Source organism: Ambystoma mexicanum, chromosome 13 (assembly GCF_040938575.1).
Source record: "Ambystoma mexicanum isolate Mex_15411 chromosome 13, UKY_AmexF1_1, whole genome shotgun sequence".
NCBI lineage: Eukaryota > Metazoa > Chordata > Amphibia > Caudata > Ambystomatidae > Ambystoma > Ambystoma mexicanum.
The window spans coordinates 200,895,212-200,921,420 of record NC_090938.1 but is presented as its reverse complement, the minus strand read 5'-3'; the positions used below and the strand labels follow the sequence as shown (position 1 = coordinate 200,921,420).

The window sequence follows — 26,209 nt, the reverse complement described above, 5'->3', positions numbered from 1 at the left end:
GCACCGGTCTCCTTACCGGTGCCTGGTATCCCTTACCACCCAACTCAGAATGACCCCCACTGTATTCCGGGACTTTAGACTTCGGCCCGTCTTTATCGGCATCCCTCTTTCGGGTTGACCCTTGCCAATCTTATCAATTGTGCCTTTCTCATTCAACTCTTACGTTGCGGGATTACTTTCCCTTAGCTTCACAATCATCTGTCGGTCAAAGACTTCAACTGTACAGAGGGTTTTACAGGGTTATAGCCACTTTGACCCCCTTTTTGCCTTTACCAAGGCCTTCTGGTTATCGTAGTTTCAACATTTGGGTAAATGGCCAGAGTTTCATGAGTGAGCACCCACGTGGTGCCGGACTCCTATGTTTCTGGTTTCCACCTTTTCGAATCAATAGTTCTTTTAAACTTTCACAGTTCGATAAGCCGTTTGCTACTTTTCGTTCAACACAGTCCAGTTTCTTATCGACTCTCCCACTCGACTCACCAGCTGTGATGAACCGCTTGGCTTTCTTTCTCTTTGGAGTCAAGGTTGGTACCACGGAGACCAGCGTCTCTCCCCGGCTTGGTTATCAGCAGAGAAAGGTCTTGTGTACCGTTGACATCTGTTGCAACACATGCTGACTATTGTTTGCGGTCTTACGATTCCTTCTGCAGATGTTTCTCATGCCTTGGGCGGAAAGGGCAAGGTCACTTCTCTCCTTGTCACGCTCTCGGTATGCACCATCTTTCTCCTCCTCTTCAACTGCTGTGCTGAGTTAGCTATCTCGTTGTGCAGTTTGCCTTTCTCGTATTGTGCTCTTTTGCTCCACCTTTTATCCCTTTGGGGAAGGGAAAGGGCCGTCAGGTGTGTGCGGTTCTGGTCAATTGCCTGACTTTGCTTGACCCTGGTGTTGGGACATGTCAAGTAAATGGCTCGAGTGTTAGTCCATTGTCCTTCGCAATATGAGAAAGTGTTTGCGTCGGAAAAGGGGGGGTAAATTGTTTGTGTATCCTGCGTGGAAGGTTGGGGTAAAGTTGCCATGAGAAGGCAGATACCGCGTCTCTCACCCATCGTGTGTCCGACTTCTACTCCCGGAGGACACCTCATCCATGTGATCCTCCCTCATCCAGGAACTGGATCCAATAGCGATGGCCGTGTCCTGGCCACCTGGATGACAGACCACTGGGGATTAGTCAGGAAGACACCTTCGGGTTTCTCGCAACTGGGATAACACATCCTGCAGTGATTCTCTGTATTTTACTAGCTTTTTCTTAGGCCACAGCCTACTCAAAAGGCTGGACGCCATGGGCAGGCAGACTCCATTCCCTGCATACCCGTCTCAAGACGCACCAGCAGGCTTGCCGAGCAGATGGGAACTCCAAGTAACTTCTTCAAAAACCTATTTTTGACAACTGCCATTGTGTGTTCGTCTGCCCCTACAACTCTGCTCTGTACATCGCTACTTGCTGCGCCTGATCAGTATAAGCTTTAAGGGAAAAGCGCACAGTCATGTTTCCGTGCTCTGCAGTGAACCTGGCAAGTGCCCCAATATAACTCACTAGTGTTAGCCTGGCCTTCAAAAAGCAGTGAATATATCCAGCTGCTTGCGGACGCCCATGGGTGTCAAAGATAACAGAACTGTGTTGTCTGCAAACAGCAGGGCCAGAATCCTTTCCCCTGCCAATGTTGGTGCATCAGTCTGAACTGCTAACAGTTCATTTATCACACCATTAATAAACAAGCAAAAAAGCAAAGGAGCCAATACACATCCCTGATGGACACCCTTGGTTATTCTGATACTGTCAGAGGTTCTCCCATCACTGCTCCATCTGACCACTGCAGTAGTGCCCGTATACAAAGCCTGAATTGCAGCAAGCAAAGGACCCGGGATACCCTGCTTCCTCAGTGTCTCCCAGAGACGCTCCCTAGTACCCCATCAAAGGCAGTGCACAGATCCACAAAGACTGCATACACACTAGTTTTTCTCAGGACTGCATGCTTGTCGCACACCAACCTTAATCGAAAACTGGTTGACTGTGTTCAGTCCTTACTAAAACCCCACCTGACAGTGACTGATTATTGACCCGCTGCTTGCCCAGGAATCTATGTGTGCTAACAGCACCCTGGTAAAAATATTTTCACCAGCATCCAGCAGTGAGATGGGCCTGCAATTCAAAGGGTCATCTCTGAGGCCTTTTTTATAAACTGAGACCAGCTGTGCTCTCCTCCGGGACTCTGGTACCGCATTCATGTGTAGAGCCACATTAAACAACCTGGTTAGATATGGCACCCAAACTACAGTCTCATTCCTATAAAAGTCTATGGGTACCCTATATGGGCCAGGTGCCTTAGCCAGCACCTGGTACTTAAATGCTTTCTCCACCTCCTCACCTGTTAACCTCAGTGGCAAATAATTCATGGCATTTCTGCCGGCGGTACAAGCCTCACCTGGGCTAATCTTACCAGGCATCTCCCTCTCTGCTATAATGTTCAACCCAGGCACACTCTGTGATACAGGTCACTTCCCCTTTTCCGCCCTGAGTAAGCTCCAAAACCCCTTTGAATCCCCTCTTTCGATGACGTCCAGCAACTCCCTCCAGAGGTTCTCATGCCATTCTCTCTTTTTTCCCCGTGAGAATCTTGCGGTAATCTGCCCTGGCCAACCTTAACCCATTGCCAGGTACTTTTTTTCGCTTCGTCAATCAGCCTGCCCATAGCCAGCCTACAATATTTGTCATAACAGGGGTTAGAAACATCCATGGATTTCTTTTTAGAGTTTGGGAAAAGTGTGTCCCCACCCTTGCTATCATGTTTTCGTGTGTTGTCACTATAGCCGCCCTATCCAGGGGATCATATGATGCGATGTCGTCCAAGAAGGGATCAATCTCTTGATAGGCTAAGGGCAGAGTTACTTCAAGGTCAAGCTTACATACCTGATGTTGCACCTCGATTGATTTAAATGCTCCCCTATTGCGAACCTGACCGTAACATCAGCTGCTGTTATCCAAAAGATCTTGCTCACTTCCAGAAGCAGAGGGTGATGGTCACTTTTCACCCTATTGTAAAAACAAAAAGAATGTATGGAACCCCAGGTCTCGATATTTACCAGGATATAGTTAATATTACTATTGAACAGCTTATTGTCGAGCGTTGGGGCAGCTGGAGTATTTCCATGAATCGGCCATTACAAGCTCCTAAATTAGCCGACATGAAGGCAATAGCAACCTCTTCTGCAAGTCTATGTTGCCTGGTTGGAAAGCTTGCATTAAGGGACCCAGCCCCCATCAGCTATCCTCCTTCTCCAAAGTATTGGCCCTACTGTGCAATGGCTCGTACTGGAGGTTGAGTTCCCCCACCACCACGGTCTCCACTAATCCCTGTGCCGACAGTCTCCTTGCCAGGGCGATTTCCACTATCATACCCACCAGCACTGCACCTTTTCACGGGATGCTCATGTTGTAAAAATTTAACAGCAGGATCTCATAGTTGTGTCTCAGCTTGATATGCAGTTCCAGGAGATCTGGAGAACCAGTTACTATTTGCTTGACAGATTTAAACAGTGCGATGTTCACCCATATCAACAATCCGCCACTTGGGCAGCCCTTCGTGCCCTTGTGTGCCGGAATGGAAAAGGTGGCATAACCTTGGATGTTAGGTGACACAAAGTAAAATAATTTCCAAGCATTTCTACACTGATACACTATACAGAAGATCCCGCCTAACTAGATGGCTCCAAGATCTTTGAGACTGGAGGCTTTGAAAAAGAATGTATCGCCTCCAGGTGTCTAAAAAAGCAAAAACCCAAGAGCGGTCATTGGTGGGTGCGAGGAATTGGTTTAATACGTGACCAATAATGTTTCGGAGACAGCACATCATGTCCTGACACAATGTAGTAGCATGACAAATATAATACAGCAACATATGGGAAAATATACTCACGATCCTGCAGCGATCTCTAAGGTATTATTCTGGCATCATTGCCTAAATTCTGAAAATATCCATATTTTAACCTCTTTATATAACATTTGGTTGGTTATAGAGGGAGAACTGGGCATTAAGATCTGAATAGGTGGTCTTTTTTACACTTGGGATTAGTGATGAGACAAACTTATATGAGAACCCTACTGTGCGATGCGTTACTATATAATTGTGAATTATAATTCCTAATTGTTTCTCCTTAGTTATGGGTCAGTAATTTGTACCTTGTTGAGTTCCGATTTGATGTATATAGGGCTTGACTTAGGTTGTTTTAGGTTTTAGTATGTATGACTGTATCTAGGTCAGATTCATTATTATCACTATTAGTATTGTTATTTTATCTAATTGTGTAATTTAATGTCAAATGGATATTAATTGTGATATATGGAATTTTTTTTATTTTTATTTTTTAATTTTTTTTTGTTTATTCAATGTTATGATATGTTTATTATTCAAGTAATGATATAATAGCTGATTTTGGAAATTAACTAATTTGATTTCATGTTTCTAGATATGTGTAAAGTTTATTAATTTAAACTGTAACACATTAAATAGATAAATTAAATTAAATTAATACGTGACTCTAACCAAAATAAATCACCCTGCAGCTTCTGTTGTTTAAAGGGGCTCATATTAAAAAGAGATATATGTGTTTTTAGGAAAGTTGGCTGATGTAAGAGGAAATGATTTAGCTCTGCATACAAGCAAGTGTGTTGTGTAACCTTTAAATACATCTCCTGCGTTAAAAAAAAAGTCCCAGACACACTTTAGGAAGCTGAAAAAGCAGAAAACTTTGGGGATGGGTGATTTTTCCCTTCACTGAGCAAAATAAATGAAGAAGATTATCACAGCAGTGTGCATTGAATCGCTCTTTTGAGTTGAACTAAGACCCTGGATGCATCCATATCGCTTAATTGTGTGGCCGGCATTGATACTTTTTCTTATGGATGCTTCTGATTGATTTTCCCAACAGCCATCCCCGTGAGCTTTGTAAGCCAGCTGAAGGAAGCACGATCCCCGGAGGGCAGCAATGCCACTTTCCAGTGCACTCTGTCCAGACCCTGCCAGGAAGCAGGTTGGCGATACAAGGATAAGATGTTGGAGCCAGGCAGCAAGTATGACATCTCCATCTCCCCGGATGGCTTGACGCACCAGTTGGTGGTGAAGGACACGCGACTCATGGACAAAGGGTCCTATGGCTTTGTAGCTGGGATCCGTTCCTCTTGTGCATGGCTAGTGGTGGAAGGTAAGTGGGATTTCCAGAATACCCACCCAGTAGCTCTAATTCTAATGGCTATATTATTCTATAATCCTTTGATCGAAAATACTTTAAAGTGAGGTGTTTGGTTTTTGCATAAAGGGACCGCTGTTAGCTGTGAAGGCTTTGAAGACAGGGAAACGGCAATAGTTCATATGATAGTGTAACTCATATAAAAAGTACAGAAAGGCACCCCATTGTGCCTTGCTCACTACCTTAGGTGAGTACACAGGTAACACACATTTAATGGACAAAGGTAGGGAAACGATGTTAGCACATACAAATAACTTCATCCTCATACTCCTTCTCCATGCACAACTTAAGGTTGCGTAAAAATGCTGTCAGGAAGCGCTTCCAAGAGCCACAAAGTAGAACACATATTTTAATATACAATTAGAAATCAAAAATAGATATCTTTTTAATCTTAGTCAACATGAATGCAAACAGGAGTTGTGATGAAACGTTGATTACATTTGGGTTTTAAGTCTAAAAAGAAAATTGCTCATGTTGCATTTCTACGTCTACTTGTACATTAAAAAAAATCACTTACCAATTTTTACATTGAAAATTAAAGAGATTGGGACAATATAAGCTGGGAGGGTGTATGCAACGTGGCATGTATGCGTCTATTCTGTAAGAAAAAAAGAGGTGGTGGATGTATTGCAAAATATTGGCACAGGAGAATCCCCCGCCCTCGTATTTAGAGGAAACAAATCAAAAAAATCTCTGAAAGTTTTCCCTCCGCCATATCCACTTTGTCGTCCTGTGAGACTGACGCCCAATGTGAAGCAATGCTGGAGGTGGGAAGAGCACAGTCAAAACCCAGGATCTTAAAACTCACTCCCACAAAAGCAGACGTTCTATAAAAAGATGAGCTGGGTCGGCAGCATCAGATGAGGTTGGCCTCATTGGGTTTTTGCTTTCCCTTTGCTTGCTGTTCTGAACCCGCTAAACCGCCAGCTGCAATGGTCTTCTAGAAGTGTTACTATGATGTCTGTGGCACGGTGACAGCCTGAACCTCTCCCAGGATGGATAAGACAATTTCTGGGCCAATGGGCCTCATTACACAGTATGCGGTAACCATGGCGCTATTAGCGCCATGGTTGCCGCCGGTATTTTACCGTGTCCGCCTTGGTGGATGGCGGAATTACCGCCCTACTCCAAGGTGAGCGGGGGCGGTAATTCCCCATTCACCAAGGCACTTCCCCATTCCCATTTTTGCCCCCATAGGGCTCAATGGGAATGGGGAAGGAGCTAATTACGGTACCGCAAATTGCGGTACCGTAATTAGCACCAAGGTCCCTTTGCGGGCCCGTTCCTCAACGGCTGGTAAAACCAGCTGTTGAGGTCGGGTCCCCCAAAGGGACCTCGTAGTAAGGCGGTAAAGGTTTACCGGTACAGGTGCCCTTACCGGAACCGGTAAACCCTTACCGCATTCCGTGTAATGAGGCCCAATGATTCACTTAACCCCTCTAACTACACACTCCCTTCCTCAGCTGCTATTACTGTTGCCCAATAAATGATGGCAACATGGTAATCCCATGACACTGGTGTACATGAACAGCTCGCAGGTAAAGCTCTCACCTGAGACATGGGAGCAGCCTGTATTTCAGTACTGCAGCAGAGCCAACTCTGCCCTCATCCTTCCGAGGTCAATAACTTAATGTTAAGTAGGTTTATAATGATGCCTCTTATTATAGCATGTAAAAGACTGAGTAATCTGTCTTGAAGCGCTATACACCCGGACAGATCTGTGCTGCGTGGAGAGGATCCAGAGCTGCTTGGAAGGGGATGACTGAGCTAGAGCTTTGCAAAGTGCCAACTTGAAAATCGAACCGGAAGTGAAAATAAGTGTGTGGTACCACGTGTATTAAACCACTGCAAAATAAGCTGCTCACTTCTTCAAAAACATGTGCAGGTGGCGCCTTGAGACTGCTCTCTCCATGGTAGTTTGTACCTTATAAATGTCTTTTCATTCCAGTTTTAGGCCAGCAAAGACATTTTAATGGGTTTATTTTGCCGTTCATGCTGCTTGTGATAAAATATAGGAACGGGATATCAAACTAGGTGTGAGAGGAACAGCTGGACAGTTGTTACAAAATACAAATGAGTACTTGCATTAGGGAATGCGAATCGCTGTGACACATAGGAGACTTTTATAGGTTTGGGAGGTGACTGCAACCTGAGGTCCTCCAGATGTTTTGTACTACAACTCCCATGATCCCTCACTATTGACTAAACTGGCTTGGGATCATGAGAGTTGCAGCCCAAAACATCTGGAGAGTGAATGGATGCATAGCACATAGGATGTATTCAGTTTGGCCAGGTGTGCCTACCGAGACAATCCGCGCTAGTATTTCTCTATCTGCTGCTGCTGCCCAATTTAATTCTAAATGTATTGGATGTCTGTCTTGGCATGTAGGATAATGTTAGCATGCTATTCTAGTGATAGTTTATGGCTGTTTGCCAGCTTAAAAGTAGAAAGGTTGGCGGCAGCCATCATTAATCTTTTTGGATTGTAGGACGCTTCACTGGTAGATCATTAGAGATTTGGTCAATGATACTTTGTCCTGAAGCAAAGTTATTTGCCAAGACGTTTGTCATCCAAGCTCAGGAGTAAGTGGTTCTTTGACGGCTATACTTTGGAGTATGTTGTCTTCATGAGGAATATGTGTGTGAAAAATAGTACATAATATTGCACCCAAGCTCTTAACTTCCACTGTCCAATGCAAACACCCATCACACGTTATATAGCGTATCATAATAGAAACCTGTGTGCAATGAGAAAAGTCAGCTCACCCATGAAAGATGTCAATGCTTACATGTTTGTTAGAATTGTGAATGTACACAGTTAAACGCATTCAAGAGCTTTGTCTCTAGCTGCGGCCCTGTGGCATTACCACCATCACTCAGCTCCTGACCACTGTGGTTCTCCAAAGTATTCTTGGATACCGGATAAAAACATTAGCGGAATTGTGGGGCTAGAGTATTTTATTTTCATGTGCCTTAAGAAATGGAAGGTTGTATCTTAATAAAACATAATTATGGTCTGATTCTATTAATATGTTCCCCAGACTATAAAAACACAGTAATTATATTTGAATATTTAGAAAGCATGCAGAGATGGCCACATGATCACTCTTGTGGATTTTCTCAATTATTGTAGAACATTGCAATTTCTATTTAATTGGTGAGCAAGCTAGACTTGATTAATTGCTGTTCATCTTTCGCCTAATAGTAATATTTGTTCTTTTTTCCTCTCCTTTCTGTTTTCTTTGTAACCTGTGTGACTTCTCTATCCCATCACTCTACTAACCCACCTCCCAACCGTTCACCCGCCCAACCACTCAACCCAAATGTTTGCTATTTCTCAACCCAACCACCTATAATGCCTGCTATGCAATGTACCTCTAAATCCAATGAACAATCCAATGATCTTGCCACCACGCATACTCCTACACACACCCATCATGCCATATACCCTCTGGGAAATCAAATGTACCAACCCACAAAAATATTGATGTCTCAATCCAACCAAACATCAACCACCACTAACATACTCCATTTTTAACCAAACCGCCATCCTACCCATGACTCGATTGAACCAACCAAAAATAAATATCACCAACATTCCCCCATCTCAACCCACAAACACTCCCTCCGCTAGCCTCCAAGGACAATGACTTTGACTCAAAGGGAAGGAGAAGAAAGATTGATGGTGGCTCCAGTGGGAATGATCAGAGTCCTGCACAGTCTGAGATCAATGGAATGGTGGCCCAAGAATGCATAAAGAACTTTGGAAATGCCGGAATGCTCGGGGACCAGAATTCTGATCATAACATAGAAAACTCTGATCTGTTAAGGAATGTAAATGTTCTAGATGGGAAGCATATGGAGGGAAAAGATTTATTAATTGATAGTGATGGGCTGCAAGCAGGTAAGGGGAAAGGATACAATGATGAATTTGGAGGTGTTGGAAGCTGGTTGGGTGGCTTAGATAATGATAGCAATGGGCTTCCAGGAATTGGATGTTCAACCATTGATGGTACTACATCTGGAATAAACAGCCTCCTAGAAGGCACTGCTTCAAATAGTAATATACAAGAGGGATTTGATAGCAGCCATTTGAACGGTCCTAAAAGCAATGGGGGCATAACTGGCGATCAAGATGGCAACCGGGCCTTTGTAGATGGGCTAGGCCCTAACAGTGGTCAAAACGAGAGAGATGATACAGATAGTCGAAATGACACAAGAGAAAGTGCTAGAAGTGGAATAGAAAGTTCATTAGGTTCAAACTCCCAGACTAGCTCTGGTAAGTCAATGGATGATGCCCTTGGAACAGACTCTTTGGATGGAATCAGCAGTTTGCCTTCTGGGCCCACTCAAACTGGGAGCTTTGCTCATGAGGGAACTGAGAATGGAAGTGGGGACACCAGGTCTGGCCAACTCTCCCCAGAAGATGGAAGCCAGGTGATTAATGGAGTTGTCAATGGGATACCGACAAACGGGCTTAGTAGTATGTTATCCGAGAGCAATGAGACCTCAGGTCTCAAAGATGCATCTTTAGAAGCCGATTCAAACCACGGACCGGCCAGTGGAATGGTAAATGGAGATAATCATGGAAGACAAGCAAAAATGGCTGATTTTGATGTTTCAGAAGCAAGTCCCAAAGGCCTTTCGAAAAATAAGGACAAGCGAGCTGGTCAGGATACACATGCAGGTAAATCCATTTTGCTACATCTCACTTCGATTTTATAGTGCCAGTAATATATATATGGATGGATGCATGGTATATAAGTTGCTGATATAGCGCTTACACCCATCAACAGGCTGTTTCAAATTGCTAGAGAGGATGAATGGAAGGAAGGGTGTTGGAAAGGGAAGGAAATGCCCAAGTTGTATTATGTGATACACCCTTCCTGTATCATTCAAATACAAGATGTAGAGATTTACGTAATCTGATTGGGGCCTTGAATAAATTGGCAAAAAACTAAATAAATGTGTGCTGGGTGCATAGCCCACAATAGATGGCTTTCAGTGAATGCCAACCTTCTTGGTTTCCTCAATGATTTGACTTCTCATTCTCACAAATCTTCACCATGATGACCACAGGTGGAGAGCACCATAGCCCCCACTTTTGTTTGGCTTGCGTTACTTGGGTTACCGCAATGTGCACTTGCTATTGAATGCTATTGAATTGATGTGCAAGTTATGCTCTGTGTATTATACGCTGCCCGCTCTCGCACACTCTCTCTCTCTCCGCAAGACTGCACATGGCCACCGACCATTATGAGCCCATAAAAGGTGACAATTGAGCTAGGAGTAACTTTATATGTTGTGGGAGCAAAGGTGGGAGATTGCACCCGAGGGTGGTAAAATATTTGATTCTCATTTACCTTTTTCCTTCCTTCTGCCCAGAGCCCGCGTGCCGCTTTGCCTGTGGTCTCTCTGATGTCCAGGCCCAGATAGGAAAGGCAGCTGAGCTCTCCTGCACTCTTACCAGTCATCATGTTGAGGGAGCCTGGTTTAAGGATGGGATAAAGGTAAGGAGTATCTGCTGTGACTGATAGCCTGAAGAACACACAAGTTGCCAGAGATGGTGCAAGGGGTTTTAATATGACTTTAAAGGGGTTCTGTCTAAGGGCCACCCCTCTCTATCCCTCTCTCTCTCTCTCTCTCTCTCTCTCTCTCTCTCTCCTTCTTTCTCTCTCTCTCTCTCTCTCTCTCTCTCTTTCTCGTCTACCCTGGGTCTCCGAACTCTAGTCCTGACTTTCCTCATCCCCAAGATGGTCACTAGAGATATAGAGATCTGTAGCCCCTACTATCTAGAATCTTGCTGGCTAGGTGTGAGGGCCTAAAGGTCCTCATCTTATCTATCTCATTCTCTCAAGGGACCTTTAGGTGAATCTGAACCTGGTGTTCCACAATCAGAATGACAACAGGAACTGGTACAAGGTACATTCCAACAGCCCAGGTCTCACCTGATCTTCTCTCACACACACACAACGGTTCTCCTTGCCCTGATGCTGTCCTTTCTTTCCCTTTCTTCCTCCCACTCTTCATTTTCTCTCCCTCACTTTCTCTCTCTGCCCCTCTGATGTTATTTCTCCTTATGTCTACTCATACTCTTCCTCTACTGCTCTCTACTCCCCACTCCACAACCACTTCCCTACTACTCTCCACACTCTTCTCCACTACACTATGCTCCTCTCCAACTAATCTCCACTACACATCTCTCCACTACGCTCTCCTTCCTACTGCCACTACTATCCTCATCTATTACTATCCACTGCACTACACCCCTCCTTCTCTCAGAGACACCCTCCTTTCACTCTCCCAATCACTATTTTCACTCAGCCTCACTTACTCCCCTACACTTACACTTAATTTCACCCACTCACCTTACTCACCATACCCCCACTCTTGCTTCCAAGTACCACTTTCACTCACCAACAAATACCTTGCCTTGCAGAAACTCTCTGTTAGTCTCTGCCATGTTGTACTCTACTGTTCCGCCTCCGCCTGATCTCTCGATCTTTCTTCTCCTCCATCAACCCACATTTCCTTGTTCTTCCTGTTACTTTTTATCCTCCTCCTCTCCCTTCCATTGGTTCTCATTTTCAGCTGACCCCCCAGCTCTGCCTTGCTCTCTCTCAGGGGCCGGTTACACAGATGGGAAGCCATAATTTGCCCTTTAGGTCCTGCTCCCTTTTCGAATGCAGGGTCTGTCGTTGGCTCACAGTGGTGGTCCACTACAGCAAATGTCAATTCCACAGATCACAGTTTATAGCAGAAGGCCGTCCTATCAGTTCGCTGCGGGCAACGTTCCGCCGGCTTGACGGTCACGGCTGCATCTCTTGCGGTTGGGTTGAGGACTCCTCATTTCACAAGGACTTCTGGGCTGTGTAGTCCTAAAATAGAAGAGAGAAAATACTGACCATCAAAGGGTAAGGCTGGTATGGGGTGACGCAAGTGGTACTTTTTATTGTAGCAGGCACATGTTTAGAGGACAGATGCTGGGCCCTCCTAACTCCCTTACACCTCCCCTTGAGGCAGAACTGGCTCTGGCAACCACCTTGGTAAGCCTCCAGCCTCAGGTTGATAGGAGCCCCATCACCCTTGGCAGGGTCAGCTCGCTGACCCTGTCACACTGCTAACTGGTCACACATGGAGAGTGATGGGAAAGTGGGGGACAGGTGTCTTCATGTGAGACTACCACTCGAGTGTCCCACTATAGAAGATACATAGCAGGATGAATATCACAGTCACGTATTTGAGCCCAAATAAACATATATAACCTGTATGAAACATAAATCACTTTTCTGTTTTGCCAAAGTCACCCCGAGTGGGAAGGGTATGCCCAGACGTGGGTCCCGAGTCTGCCGGGCCTAGGGACCCAAGCTACTCCTCACTGATGACGCCCAACAAGGCTGAAACATGTCTGGGGATGCTTGTGGTCTCGTGCAGAAGGGATGTGATCTAGCAGTTCGGGCTGGACTGTCCTTTTGAGGTAGGACCAAGCCTGATTTGCATATGGTTTTTCCCCTTCTGTAATGGCTTGGCAGGCAGAAAAACGATGGTCTGGAGGGTTGCCTAGAGCTTTGTCCGTGGTTATGATTAATTCAAAACCTTCCAGCCATCAATTTTCTGTTTTGCTGAAACACAAATGTTACCTTGTTACATTTTCAGCAGATTGAATAATATTTTCAACCCATGCAGTCGGGGTCAGAGTCTATACCATGAAAAACTGAGGTTGGAGCAGGGACAGGACAGAGTTGCTGTAAGGCAGAACTAATATAAATGTGATGTAAGGATGGTCCAGTAAATAGTTGAGGTAAGGCATGCATAAATAATCATATTTGAGAGTAGCAGTGTCATTTCTGGAAAAATAATTGCTGATACAAGATCCTCTGCAAAAACACATACTCAGACAGAAGAGGGAGCTCACTGGCCTTATCCAAAATGTGTGAAATCGCAGCCTGTTCAACCAGTACGTATAATTCTTTTAAGGACTGGATAGGCAGGTGCTCTACCAACACCACCACTGCAATCACCATAATTATAACCTATTGACACCCTAGATATAAAACGTGATTCTTGGAATATTGTCTGGCCCTCCTGGAACAGATTCCCACCCTTAAACAGGAAATATTATACTGGCAGACAGTTTTAACCTCCAGATACCTGCTTGAAGAAGCCAGCAGCAGACTTGGTTTTCCATATTCTAAACCTAGGCACCAAGAAACTTTTCAGCAGCCCAGCCACATCAAGGGACCTACCTCAGACACCATTTTGACTCATATAATTAATCTCAGGAGTTCTGGGCAGTTTTGGTCAAACCACTACATCCTACTGTGAGGCCTGGTCATGCAACTAAAGCGGACACTTTGCAGGACAAGGAACAATAAGATTCTGATGGCAAGAGCACAAGGCCCTGCTCCAAGATCTCGAACAAAGACTTTGCTAAGTCATTGCTGGACCTCTCACCCTCAATAACGACGCAATAGACGCACAACAATGACTGATCTGGATCAAGAGAAAATGGAAAGATCCATGAGCATCCACTAACAAATGGTATGGCATGATGGCATGGGCCTGTCACACCTAAAATAACACAGAAGAAACGTGAAATATCCTGGTGCCAATTGAAAGATGAAAGATAGAATTGCCTATCACTGAAGCTAGATGCCAGGAATATGTCTATGGAGTTGTTCAGAGAGCTCAATAACCTTATAAACCTCCCTGAGTGTCAAGACTCCACCCTTTCCTCCTCCAATTCTGTCGTAGATATTGCAACAATCTTCACTCCAAAAATGAAAGACATCAGGACTAACTTCGTGACATATTCCCTTCGAACACCCGTAACCTCATCTTCTTTCCCTTTCTTCACACCAGTGTCCAAAGAAGGTTTGAGCAACCTGCCTTTGAGCTAAAAGCCTAATCCACATATTCCCAAGAATACCCAGAAGCCTTCATAAAGCAGCATGGGCAAACACGTGCGTCGTAACCCACCACCTTGCACAACATGGTGCTTTTGACAGCCATAGTCCCTGCTCCCCTCAAGAAGGCCCTGGGCATCCATCTCCTTAAATAATCCTATGTTGATCAAAATGATTCCAACTCTTCCACTGTTCTATAAAGCCAAACCCATAGAGTAGGTTGTCACACACTAATTACAGAAATTGAGTGAAGCTTACACAAACCTCTACGACTGACAATCTGCCTCTGGATCAACCAGGGTGCAACATTAAAGAAAAGATCCTAAACACTATGGGTGGCCTCCACCCATTAGCCCTGATGCACTAGACCATTCAACCTTTCAGGATACTGTAGATCAGAAGTCGGCTTTTATGGTATTTTTAAGTTGCTTTCCCCTGGCTGACATCAATCCTCAAAGATCGGTGGATCCAGGTGTCATTGCCCCAGCTTACTTCCAGACTCCACCAACACCATATTGGATTCCTCAAGGATTGCGCTCCCCCTTGACTGTTCAACACATAGATCTCCTGGATACATTTGAGTCCCCTTTTCAACTCTATGATGATGACTTTTAGATCTCGGTGAACCTCGAAGAAGAACAAAACAAGCAACACATCTCTAGATGTTTGCTTCAAATGCTGATGGATAACTTCCTATGCTTAAACACTACTGAACCGAAATCTTCATGATATGATATGATATGGCATTTATAACGCGCCTATACACAAGTGCGTGTCATTTGCGGCCTAACAAATCTCAAACCTGCCGGTGGAACGGCCTTCCACACTTGGTGCTGCACACAAAGAGGGGAGTACTTTTGATTCAGGGTGCAACTTCAAGCTCTACTTTGATCAGAGCGGAGCATTTCTGAATAAGTGTAGTGCATTGAGGAACCATGCGTTAGTGCAAATTAAGTTAAGCCAGTAGCCTAGTACTTTGCAAACACTGACAAGCCAAGTGCCCATTTATATACTGTGAAATTCAAGGTCATGCTTCCTCCCTTCGCACAGGGGAACCTCAACCGTCCCTGACTGCATAGATGGTAATACGCATGCCAATAAGCAATCATGAAGGGACTAGACATGGTGAAGAGACTGTTGGCAGTAGACACTGAAGACAGACTGGCACACTGATCTGGTGGTCTGTCCATCTCACACATTTGGATAGCTACCATGAGCCTGGAATCCTGTGTCTGATGTGATGTAGAAACTCAGTAGAGCTACTGAAAACACAGGTACAGTGTAATGGTTAGTTTTAGTTGATTACAAACATTTTTTGTAAAGAGTTGCAAGTTATGGGATTTGGCAAATGTGTACAGATCAATTGCGTGATGCACACAGTTTAATACATAATCATCACACAATTCCTAAATAGTTTAAAAAAAACATGTGTAGTAGTACAAACTGTGATCCAACCTAATCTCTTTAAGAAATCATATGTTTCAGGTTATCTCTTTTAAATAGCGAATCATGCCAAATGCCTTCTGCTTCTGAGTGCTGTAGCTATTTCAGTCATTATTATCCAATAATGGTACATAGATTATGGGCATCAGAACGTTGAAGGGATGAATGTCGGCTCTGCTGGGATTCAAAACTATGGCTGTGGGTCATATACAGATATATGAGGCGAGTGCTTAACTCGCTGAGCTATCTTAACCAGCTCCTTATGGCAGTGACATGCTATCAGTGGATGAGAGAGAGGGTTCTCTCTCTTAATGAGAGTGAGGGTTCTCTTATTTGGCAGTAAGCACTCAACAGTGTGGTCTATAAATGTGAATATCTTGAGATCTTTGCCTCTTTTCATTGTTCGTAAATATTGAAGAAGCTCCTTGTGAATCTTATCCCCACACATACTGATTCACTTAGTAAGGTGTAAGGATGTATGCTATCTCACGTCCATTGTTTTAACAGTTAACACCACAGGATACAGTCACTATTGTGAAGGATGGCTCGGTCCACAAGCTCGTCATTGAACAGGTGGAGGATGCTCACGCGGGCAGGTACACCTTTGAAGCCGCAGGCCACAAGACTGAAGCGTCTGTTGTTGTGTTAGGTGAGTCTATACAACATGTCCTCTGTGATACCACAAACCTCAACATTACAATAATCCACGATAACGATTCTTGATGTTTCACCGGTACTGTTAATTAGTGCTCCCCATGAAACAGACGAACCGTAATATATATCTTAAATTATATAGGCTGTACCATAACCCATCACTCACAGAATCTAAAAGCAATCATATATTTGATTTAATTTGAAGAACTATCATTGGTATTGCTTGTTAGATAACAACTAGTTGGATGAGTCATCTTACACCAAAACATGCATCAAGAACGATGACTGCACACGTATTTTAAGCTTGAGATTACAGTTCATTTATCATAGGGGACATGACTCACAAGGGCAAGCAAAGTGCAAACCAATCAAAATAACATCTCATATATGATAGTACATTTCACCATCTGATTCTTTTTGGGATATCTCAAGTGCTTGAATCAAGCTACTGGGTTAAACAGATTCTTGTACCATTGAAACTTCAGCATACGTTAGCGATTGAGTATGGTCACACGAGAGTAAAAACACAGTATATACAGAAAGCATGCAGAATATATACAGCACAAACTAACATTAATAAAGTACAATGGGCTGTCTAGAATCTGGAAGGCTAGTGATGGCTTGGAATTTGAGATGTGGGCTTCGGCTACTAGGCTGCTGGATTGGCGGCAGGTGATGAAGGAATAGGAGGGCTTGGATCTTCTCTAATCTAGAAAAGGGAGGAGGTGAACTTTGGATACCAGGGGAAATTGCTCACAGCTTTGGTGGGCAACACAAGGAACCTTGTTCAAATGTTTCTTTCTGCGGTACTCAGCACTATTGTTCGAGCAATGTCTTGGTTGCAGGTTGTTCTTTGCCCTTAAGGAGGGGGCATGTTTGTTAGGGAGATATTTCAGCGTACTCTTTTGTGGATATTTCTAGATGCCAAACCTTAACGCACACTTAGCGTGATGGTCTGTGAGGCTCTTATAGGATCTGAGGGTGTGTGGTCAACTTTGCTAGTACCAGTGATAGAACATACCGCAGCAAAGAAGTTGGCCATGAGAAGCGATAGGACAGAGTTTGAAAACTCGGAGAGCAAGGTTTTGCATGCATAAATATGGTTGAGAACTATGGCTTAACAAGTTAAGCAGAAGTCATAGATTGGGGGAAGTGTGTATTTTTCAGAGGAGACTTGTCCGTTTCTGTGGAGTTTGTTATTCTTCGATTTCGTGTTCTTTGAAGGCGAGATATGGACTGATGTGGAACCCAAAAGCATATTTACTGGTAAGCGCATTTTAGAGACCACAGGTGACATAACTTAATTTAACATTTGTAGAGAGGCATTTTGTCACTTGAGGGAGGCAGTGAGAGGAAATAACATAATTGAGGGAAGAGTCATCTCTTGCCCGCTTCACATATGAGATGATGGTTGGAAATATTGTTCATGGTTGAACGAGAGCAATTGAGAGGCTGGTGGCTTGAGCAAAGAAGATACAAGTACACTTCTGGCCTTTGTGGGATATCATTTAAAGAAAGGAGTAGTTGGGAGAGTCACGTTGGCTGTAAGAGACATAGAGCTTAGACATTATGGGGAGGAAATGGCTGTTCTTGGAAAACCTTGCACTTTCAGATACAGTTTATTACCTTATAACCAGTGCAACAATCGTATTACAGCACAACACTACCCATAGAAAACATCCACAACCAATCTAATCACAATTAAATATATACAATGACCGGTCCGTGCCCATGATTATTGCATTGATTCTTCAATGTTTGTTCTCTAAGTCTTAATCTGCTAACAGATCCCCCACAGGTGCCACAGGACCTTCTGGATGGACTATTCGGGAAACCGCTCGTGATCCGAGCAGGGCAGAATGCCATGGTGAAAGTGCCCTTCAGAGGCAGGAAACCCATTAAAGCCACATGGTACCAAGATGAGGTAGAGTTGGCAGATGATGGAAGGATACACATTGACCAAGCTGCCAACTTCAGCCAGCTCTCCATCACCAAAGCAAGCCGCAAGGACAGTGGCAACATCAAACTGAGGCTGAAGAATGGGAGCGGGACCCTGGAAGCCAACCTGAAGCTAGTGGTGCTAGGTAAATCGGAAGGCTATCATGGCCATACTGATACTGCCCATTGGCACTGCAACCCAGACGAACAAATCATTTGTATTACAGTGTAAACACGTCCCTGTCCTATGCCAAAATGATACCATAAATACAGCAATACCTGACCATAGCCAATTCTTTGACCTAAGGCTTGGGTCAAAATAGCAGGAAATTGGCAGAACTTGATACATGTTTTATGCATTGTAACTAGCACATGTTTAATTTGATTTGGAATTATGGGGTTTATATGGAAGGGACTTTCAATCTAAAAACATATTTTGCAATTCACAGACTTATGTCCACAACTGGTACCAGGCAGTGCAACAGTGTTGCACCACCTCACAAAGCACTTGAGTCTCATTTGCTGCTTTTTTTGTGCTGTTTTAGGGCCAATTTGGCATTTTAAGTCTGGTGGTATCCCAGGCAACTGTCTGGCTTAATCCTGCCCTAGAACAGATCTTACCTGGCTCGTATACTGTCAAATCAGCACGAAGTAACATTTCAATTCTTACTTCCAATTTAAGATAAGCCCCAACCACCAGTGGGCCCTATTGAAGTGGTGGAGAGCTCCTCAACAGCAATCGGCATTCAGTGGAAACCACCAAAAGATGATGGTGGCAAATCTTTACAGCACTACGTGGTGGAGCGGCAGCAGGTGGGCAGGAACACATGGCTGAAAGTCGGCGAGGTCCTGCCGGGAAGTACCAGGTTCTCTACGAGCAAAGTGGACCACGGAAAAAAGTACTACTTCCGAGTGCGAGCTGTGAATGCCGAAGGTGCTAGCGAGGCCCTCGAGTCAGAGGAAATAATGGCTGGATCTAAAGGTAAGAAGGAGGGTTGGGTATTTATTTATTGTTACATTTATAAAGCGCACTTAACCCGTAGGCATCTAGGCGCTGGTTACAGAATAAGAGCAAGGTCAGAATAGGGAAAGGGCTGGTAAAACGAGTCAGTCCAGTAGGATAAAGAGCCAAGTGTAAGGTTTTCTAAAGGTCCAGAATGATGGTTCAGAACGAAGGGTGAATGGCAAGGAGTTCCAAAGCGTGGGGGCAATGACTAAGAAACTAAGCCTCCTGCTCTGCTGCGCTAGAATTTAGGCATGGTGAGGCAATGGCAGTTAGGTGAGTGATGGAAAGAATTTTGAAGTTGATGCGTTCGTGAATCGGGAAGCAATGAGCCATTCTTCTGGCTGGTGTAATATGGTTATGAGACTGAGGGCATTGTAGAGGGCATTATTCTGGATAGATTGCAGCTTGTTGATGTTCCTTTCTGTGGCACGTGCCAGAAGAGTGTTGCAGTATCCTAACTTGTATTCTATGATAGCTGCTGCAATAGTTATTATTAGGCGATAGGCAATTGTTGATGGAGAAAAAGGGTCTGGTTGTGTTTATGAGCTTAATGGTGTAGGCGGCGGAAGAGGCTATTGGGTGCATTTGTCACTTCATATAAAGGGTGGCGTCAAGGTAGACTCCCAGTGTTTTTACTGCCGATGAGACCAGAATAGTAATCCTATCTATCAGAAAAGGATTGGTTGGCTGAGTCAAATTTGTTGAGTACGGCTTGGGTGCAGATGAGCAGGATTTCAGTTTTATCATCATTTAGGCAGAGCAGATGGGATGCCATCCAAGCCTGGATATGCTCGATGATAGAGTTGAATGTAGTGCTCTTTTGGAGATAGTCGCATGTGAGGAGGAGGAGGATGTGTGTGTTGTCAGCATAGCTTGTGTATGGAATACCACGGGCATCCAGGTGATCAAAGAGAGGTCTCATGTAAATGTTGTGGGGGAGATTCGGGAACCTTGCAGGATGCTGCAGGAGACCATGGTTGGAGGGGCTACGGAGTCACCAGCGAAGACTTGAGTGGTCCTATCAACGAGGAAGGAAGCAATACATTTTGTTACCTCAGGGAACTGGTTGGCAGCAGTCGTAAGATGGTGGCAGAGGGTTTGGTGGACAACAAGGTCAAAAGCAGTAGAGAGGTCTCGTAGTAATAGAAGGGCTAGTTTGCCTGAGTCTCTGATGTCATTGAGTTGGTTCTTAGGTCCAACAGGGCTGATTCAGTGCCATGTCCTGGGCAGAAGCCAGACTGGCGGAATCCAAGGACGTGATTTTCTTTCAGATATCTTGGATCAGGAGGTAGGATGCTCGACCCACAATTCTTAGGATGAAGGGGATGATGGGACGGTAGTTGGTGGGGGATGGTTGGTCAAGTGAAGGATTCTTGAGTAGGGGTGAGATCCAGGCTTCCTTGAGGCTGGTGGGCACGGAGCAGGAGGCGAAAGGAGGCGTTGATGATGGCAGTGCGAGGGCAGTAAGGGCCTCTGCGCAGAGTAAGAAGGACTATGCTCATTGGGGGCCATTCTCAATATAGGGTACCCTCATTTGGATAGGAAAAATGCCAATTCAGTGCCCTGGTTCCAGGATACTGTCTCTTTAGATGTGTCAGTCATAGCAGTATCTACATATTTTCCTTGTGTCATGAAGGGAACCGTAGTGAAAAAAAATTCTTCTAGAACTATGATATGGCAAAGGATGGGCCTCATGATGGGGACCTGGCATTTCCTGCTCTATCTGATTCAGAGATGCCTGCACTTGAGACCTCTCTGCAACTGGTGACTTTGTGACAGAGGTGGACAGTGCATATTGAGCAATCTGGGGAGTTACCAAAAGGTAAGTACCTGTGGAGAACTGCTAGGGCTGTGGAAATATCAGTCAAAGGTCAGGCTCATATGCCATGTGACTGTGTCTTTCATATCCCATCCGCCTTTTGGGACACCAGCTGGTCAGCTAAGTAATCTCCAAACGTATTACTCTCCATTCGCCTTAGTTATATTTCCCATCAGGTTACAAGTAATGTGTTGTTGATAATCAAAAGCACCTGCCCCAGGTGAATTAAAAGTTCTTATGCCCAGTAACTTGGTGGTTGGAAACCTTTCTGAACTACCTTGTGTTGGTTACATCGAGCATGTTGCTTCACTTGATTGCTGCTGATGACCTGCAAACATTCAGGGCACGATTCTTATCTTGGCGCAGTGAACGTGCTAAACAGCACGCTTAACTGTGCCTTTTTCAGACGCTCTGGCACCACACTGATTCTCAAGTGGGCCTGGGCATCATCGCAGCGCATGAAAGTGCACTGCCTGCAATCCACCTGTTTCTATAGAGAACGGGCGGATTGCAAAATCTCGGCAGTACTTTTGTAAAATAGCGAGGTAATACCATTTTTTATTTTTTTATTTTTTTTACGAAAGTGCTGCCGAGATCACAGATTTGAGGGGGAAACAAGGGCTGTGCTTGTGGGCTGTGGAAATGATGCTGAGGAGGTGCTTCTGCTTCCTTAGTGAAATGTGGGTGAAGTTTGCGACCCACAGGCTAACAGCCTTTCGGGAGGTGACTAAGGGAGAGACGAGTTGGATGGGAAATATGAAATCAGGTAGGGGCAGCTGATCTGCTGCGGCCTGCAGAGCTCTTGCAATTGCCAACTGCCAGAAGAGCACACACAAAAAAGCAAAGGCATGCTCGACAGTGTGGTGGCACTCCTCCATAATAGCGACAACAAAGCAGTGCCGTACATGGGCGCCACTTTTTTCCTTTTGCTTAAGTGCGCGAGTGCCACAGGAATCGTCATGTAAAATGCCAGATACCCAAAGTGCTGGTTGCTAGGTTGGTTTATCACCCTTCATAGCAAGAGCAGATATATTCCAAAAGTGGCACATTCATTCCGACTTTGGAACAATGTGCCACCGTCAGAATAGTTAATTAATGAAAATGACGCTAATGCTTTCTGCAACCTTTTCGGTACTTAACACCTCCTTAAGAATAGGGCCCTCAGACATTTTTGGCCTGGGGTTTGTGACCTAGACCTTTCTGTACTTAGTAACTTGTAGCGCACTGTTACTGGTGGCTGAACACTCCCTCTTTACCTTTATGTCTCCAGATAGACACAATCATTGGTGCATATATGGTTGCCTACTTGCGCCTAGTGCGTAACTCTAAATTTGGAATAATGGGCAAACTACAAAAACTTCATAGCAAATGGGATTGCCAGAATTCCCCATATAGATTGATGAGTATGCCCCTCATGAAGTTAAAATTAAAGCATGTACTGAAGGAAGTCTGCTATGAACAGCAGATGACAAACCTATCCACAAAAACATTTAGTGGAATCTATTATAATGAGCGCACATCGCGTTGCAAACTCCCTAGTTATATCAATGCATACCCGAGCCCTCAAACGGTGTGGCAATATTCGTTACTAAAATTTAATATTTCTGAGGCATTGGAAACACATGGAACACAAATGGGTATTCCTCGTGACATGCGTTTCTGTCGATTGTGCGGCCATAATGTCACAGAGACACTACACCATTTGCTAATTGTATGTGATAGTCTGTATGACCTACGATACAAACATATGAAGTCATATAATAATACCATTAATCCTGACGAAATTGAGACACTGTGGCCATTGTTTATGAGTGGTAATGACATAAATCTAATTTATTTTATGGTGATATTTTATAAGAAAATTGTATTGATATTACATTGTATTGTATAATTATGTAGGGTACCTCAAGACTGTCGTATGAAATCAAATGTGTTTTTTAAATGTGAGTTATTAGTAAATTGGTATATAATCTTGTATTTTAATACTGTAATAATGTGTAATCTCGGTATATAAAACATTTGTTTTGTTATATGTATACCTAATAAACTAAACTAAACTTTATGTCTGCTGCCTCAATAAAGGACAGTGTCTGTTGCTTTTGCTGTTCTTGTTTCCGTCACCCTGCAGCTTTTATGTGGAATTTCATGAGCCTCCTGAGATTAAATCTGGAGCTCTTAAAGGTAAATATCCATGCTGGGGTAGCTTTATGGGGTAGCCATCTACCAAAGTTAAGAGTCCTGTTTGAAATGATGACCTTTAACGAACACAATGGGCTGTTACCACCTGCTAGGACTGGCTCCAAAGTGAATTATTGCCAGTAAAGCAGCCTAGCACAATATGTAGGGTGCCCTGGGCATTTTCAGGCAAACAAACCCGCTCCTGTATTGAGTGTGAGGCATTTCTTCTTTGGAAAAAAGGTGACAATCGACATGGCCCCTATGGAAATGACAAGGGGTGTTTGCATAATCCCTTTACCATTTCCATGGACTCCCAGCAGAGCAGTGGGGTGGAAAAGCAGCTGGAGTGGAGAGATCCAAGAAGTGAATAGCTTAGGTCAGTAAGGGTCAACAACACCCCCGGACAAATGTCCTTGCAATGGTTTTAACTTGAACTTCTTTAACTTCGGCTTAACACTCTTCTACTAGTCTCGGAGGTCTCTTGATGACCCTTTGAGGTCGTCCTCGTGACTCTTGACTTGAGCCACCATCAGTATTGTCATTCGGATCCAACGGACATAGAACCTGCGGTTCGAGGGGAACCCACTCCTCGTCATGTACGTCATAGTGTTCAGGGTCTGGGTCGACAGGCAAAGGTGTCTCTTCCTCTCCTCTCATGACGTGCTTGAACAAAGAACTGTTCCTGGCCACCTGGTTATTTGCTGCTGTTATCATTGCTCCTTTGACAGCAATGACTTGTAGTAGCTCCGGTGCAAACTGGGAGTCCGTTTTCTTGTTCATGTTTTGTTGGACCCATACTTCATCTCCTATTTGAAACTCCTTTGTCTGAGCTCTCCTTCTTCCATCTGTCTCATTTCTGGCTTTCTCCTTTCATTCAGCGTCCGTTCGAATGACCTCTCAATCAAGTTCAGGCTGGGTTATTGGGTTGTTGACAATTCTGGTTCTGAGTTCAGCTGGGGTTTTGTTGGTGGCCTCATGGGGTGTGTTCTGATAGTCCCTCAGCATTCGACACAACGCCTGGTGGGGGTCTGACCTCTCAATTCGTGCTCTTTGCCTCATCTTCTTGATTGAGGCCATGAACCTTTCTGCCATCCCATTGGCTTGGGGCCAGCGTGGCGTGATCTTTTAATGAGTAAACCCCATATGCCTTGCAAATATTCCAAACTCGCGTCCACTGAAAGGCGGACCATTGTCCGACCTTATTGTGTTCAGGATCCCCATTCACTGATGACCTCGTCGAATGTGGTGGCTACGTGGGCGAATGCTGTGGATTTCACTTTCTTTACGATGGGGAACCTGGAGTGTTCGTCAATGAAAAATAGCAAATACTCGCCCATTTCGAGTGGGCATAGAAATCTACTGTGACTCGTTCCCAGAGGTGATCTGGGATTTTGGTCACTCTGAGCGGCACTGGGGGTTCTGCTGTTGCGGTGCATTCACAGGCTGCCCAGTTCTTCACCCACCGGTCGACCATATCATCCATGAAGGGGAACAAGACGTGGCATCTCAGTTGTCTTTTGGTGTTGTTAGCACCCCTATGGCCTTCATGGGCTTTTTGATGATGCTAGACCTGAGCGTGGCTGGTATAACTGGACGGCATCCCCTTAGTAAGATGGTTTTGTCTTGGACGGCCACGTGCGTCGGGCCAATGAGGCAGGACAGCAGGATTGCTGGAGATCTGAATGGATGTGACCATTGTGTCCAGCGCTAGGTGCCCGGTGGGTTCACCGGCGCAGGAAAGGAAACACGCAGCGGGATCTCTGGCATGGGAGAGCGCGCCCTTTGTATCCAGCACTCAGCGCCCGGTGGGATCACCGGCGCAGGAGAAGGAGCACGCAGCAGGATTGCTCGTGTGGAAAGTACGGCCGCACGGTCCGGCGCTTGGCACCCAGTGGGATCACTGGTGCGATCGAAGCAACGCGCAGCAGGATTGCTGGTGTGTGAAGCAGGAGGACACTGCTGTGCTGGAAAAGCCTATTCGCCAGTTGTTGGACCTTCTGGTCCGGTGGAAATAAAGGAGACACACCACTTCAGGAATACACATCTGCTTTAGTCACGTACATCAGGAAACTGAAAACTCTTTCCGACTCCTCCCTTCAACTCCCCTTTCTCCCCACGTCACATCCTCCCGTGACGCTCTAACAGGAGGACTGTTTTAAAGCGACAGTCCCCGCAACAACAATTACGAACCTGCTTGGAATATTGGGGGTCATTACGAGGTTTGGGTTAGCCATGGTGTTATTAGTGCCATGGCTACCCCCTTACTGCATACCGGGTCCGGGTTCCCTGAATGGGGAATTACCGGGCCATTCCAACCTTGGAGGACCCGGTATTTCCCCATTCAGAGAACCCATCCCCATTCCCATTCGAGCCCCCATAGGGCTCAATGAGAATGTGGACCATGCTAACAACGGGCCTGTTAATAACGGGCCCATTGTTAGCATGCTGGTCCTTTAGAGGCAACCACTAAGGGCGCCTGGTAAAACCAGCCGCCCTTAGCGGGACCCGCTAAAGGACCTTGTAATGCGGCGGTAAGGGGTTAACGGCACCAGCACCGTTACCGGCACCATTAACCCCTTACCACCAACCTCGTAATGACCTCCACTGTTTTTTTAGAAGTGCAGGATGTTGACTTTGTGTGTGTGTGTGTGTGTATGTGTGGCAATGAATTTGGATTTTTGAAACAGTACCAGGAGCAATCTGAATGATATAAAGGACTTTCCTCGTAGACATAAGAACTTGAATTTGATAAAGGTTCATTGATATGATCTTGTGGTTTTAATGTATAGATAACATGGCAAAAGTTGCTTGACCGTCCTTGTAATTTTGACATCCTTCCCTATGGCCATGTCATTTTGTAGACATCTCACCTTGGGTTTCCTACCTGTGGTTCATTTACATGCTCACATATGTTTCCTTGGGGCTGGTGACTTTCAGTGCCTTGCCTACAGCATATGAAGGACCCTGTAGATGTACTTCCCTCTCTATTTGCCATTACTGATGTTTTGAGATAGATTGAC

The 26,209-nt window shown here is 44.8% G+C and overlaps 1 protein-coding gene across 1 annotated transcript in view; it reads left to right on the top strand.

Moving 5' to 3' along the window:
• IGFN1 (immunoglobulin like and fibronectin type III domain containing 1) overlaps positions 1-26,209 on the top strand; it is a 299,446-nt gene that overhangs the window by 203,453 nt on the left and 69,784 nt on the right. The window contains exons 10-15 of the mRNA XM_069633640.1: positions 4,928-5,200; positions 8,880-9,932; positions 10,631-10,755; positions 16,102-16,243; positions 18,036-18,332; positions 18,869-19,168. Coding sequence (XP_069489741.1) covers positions 4,928-5,200; positions 8,880-9,932; positions 10,631-10,755; positions 16,102-16,243; positions 18,036-18,332; positions 18,869-19,168 — 2,190 coding nt within the window. The remainder of the gene's footprint in view (positions 1-4,927; positions 5,201-8,879; positions 9,933-10,630; positions 10,756-16,101; positions 16,244-18,035; positions 18,333-18,868; positions 19,169-26,209) is intronic.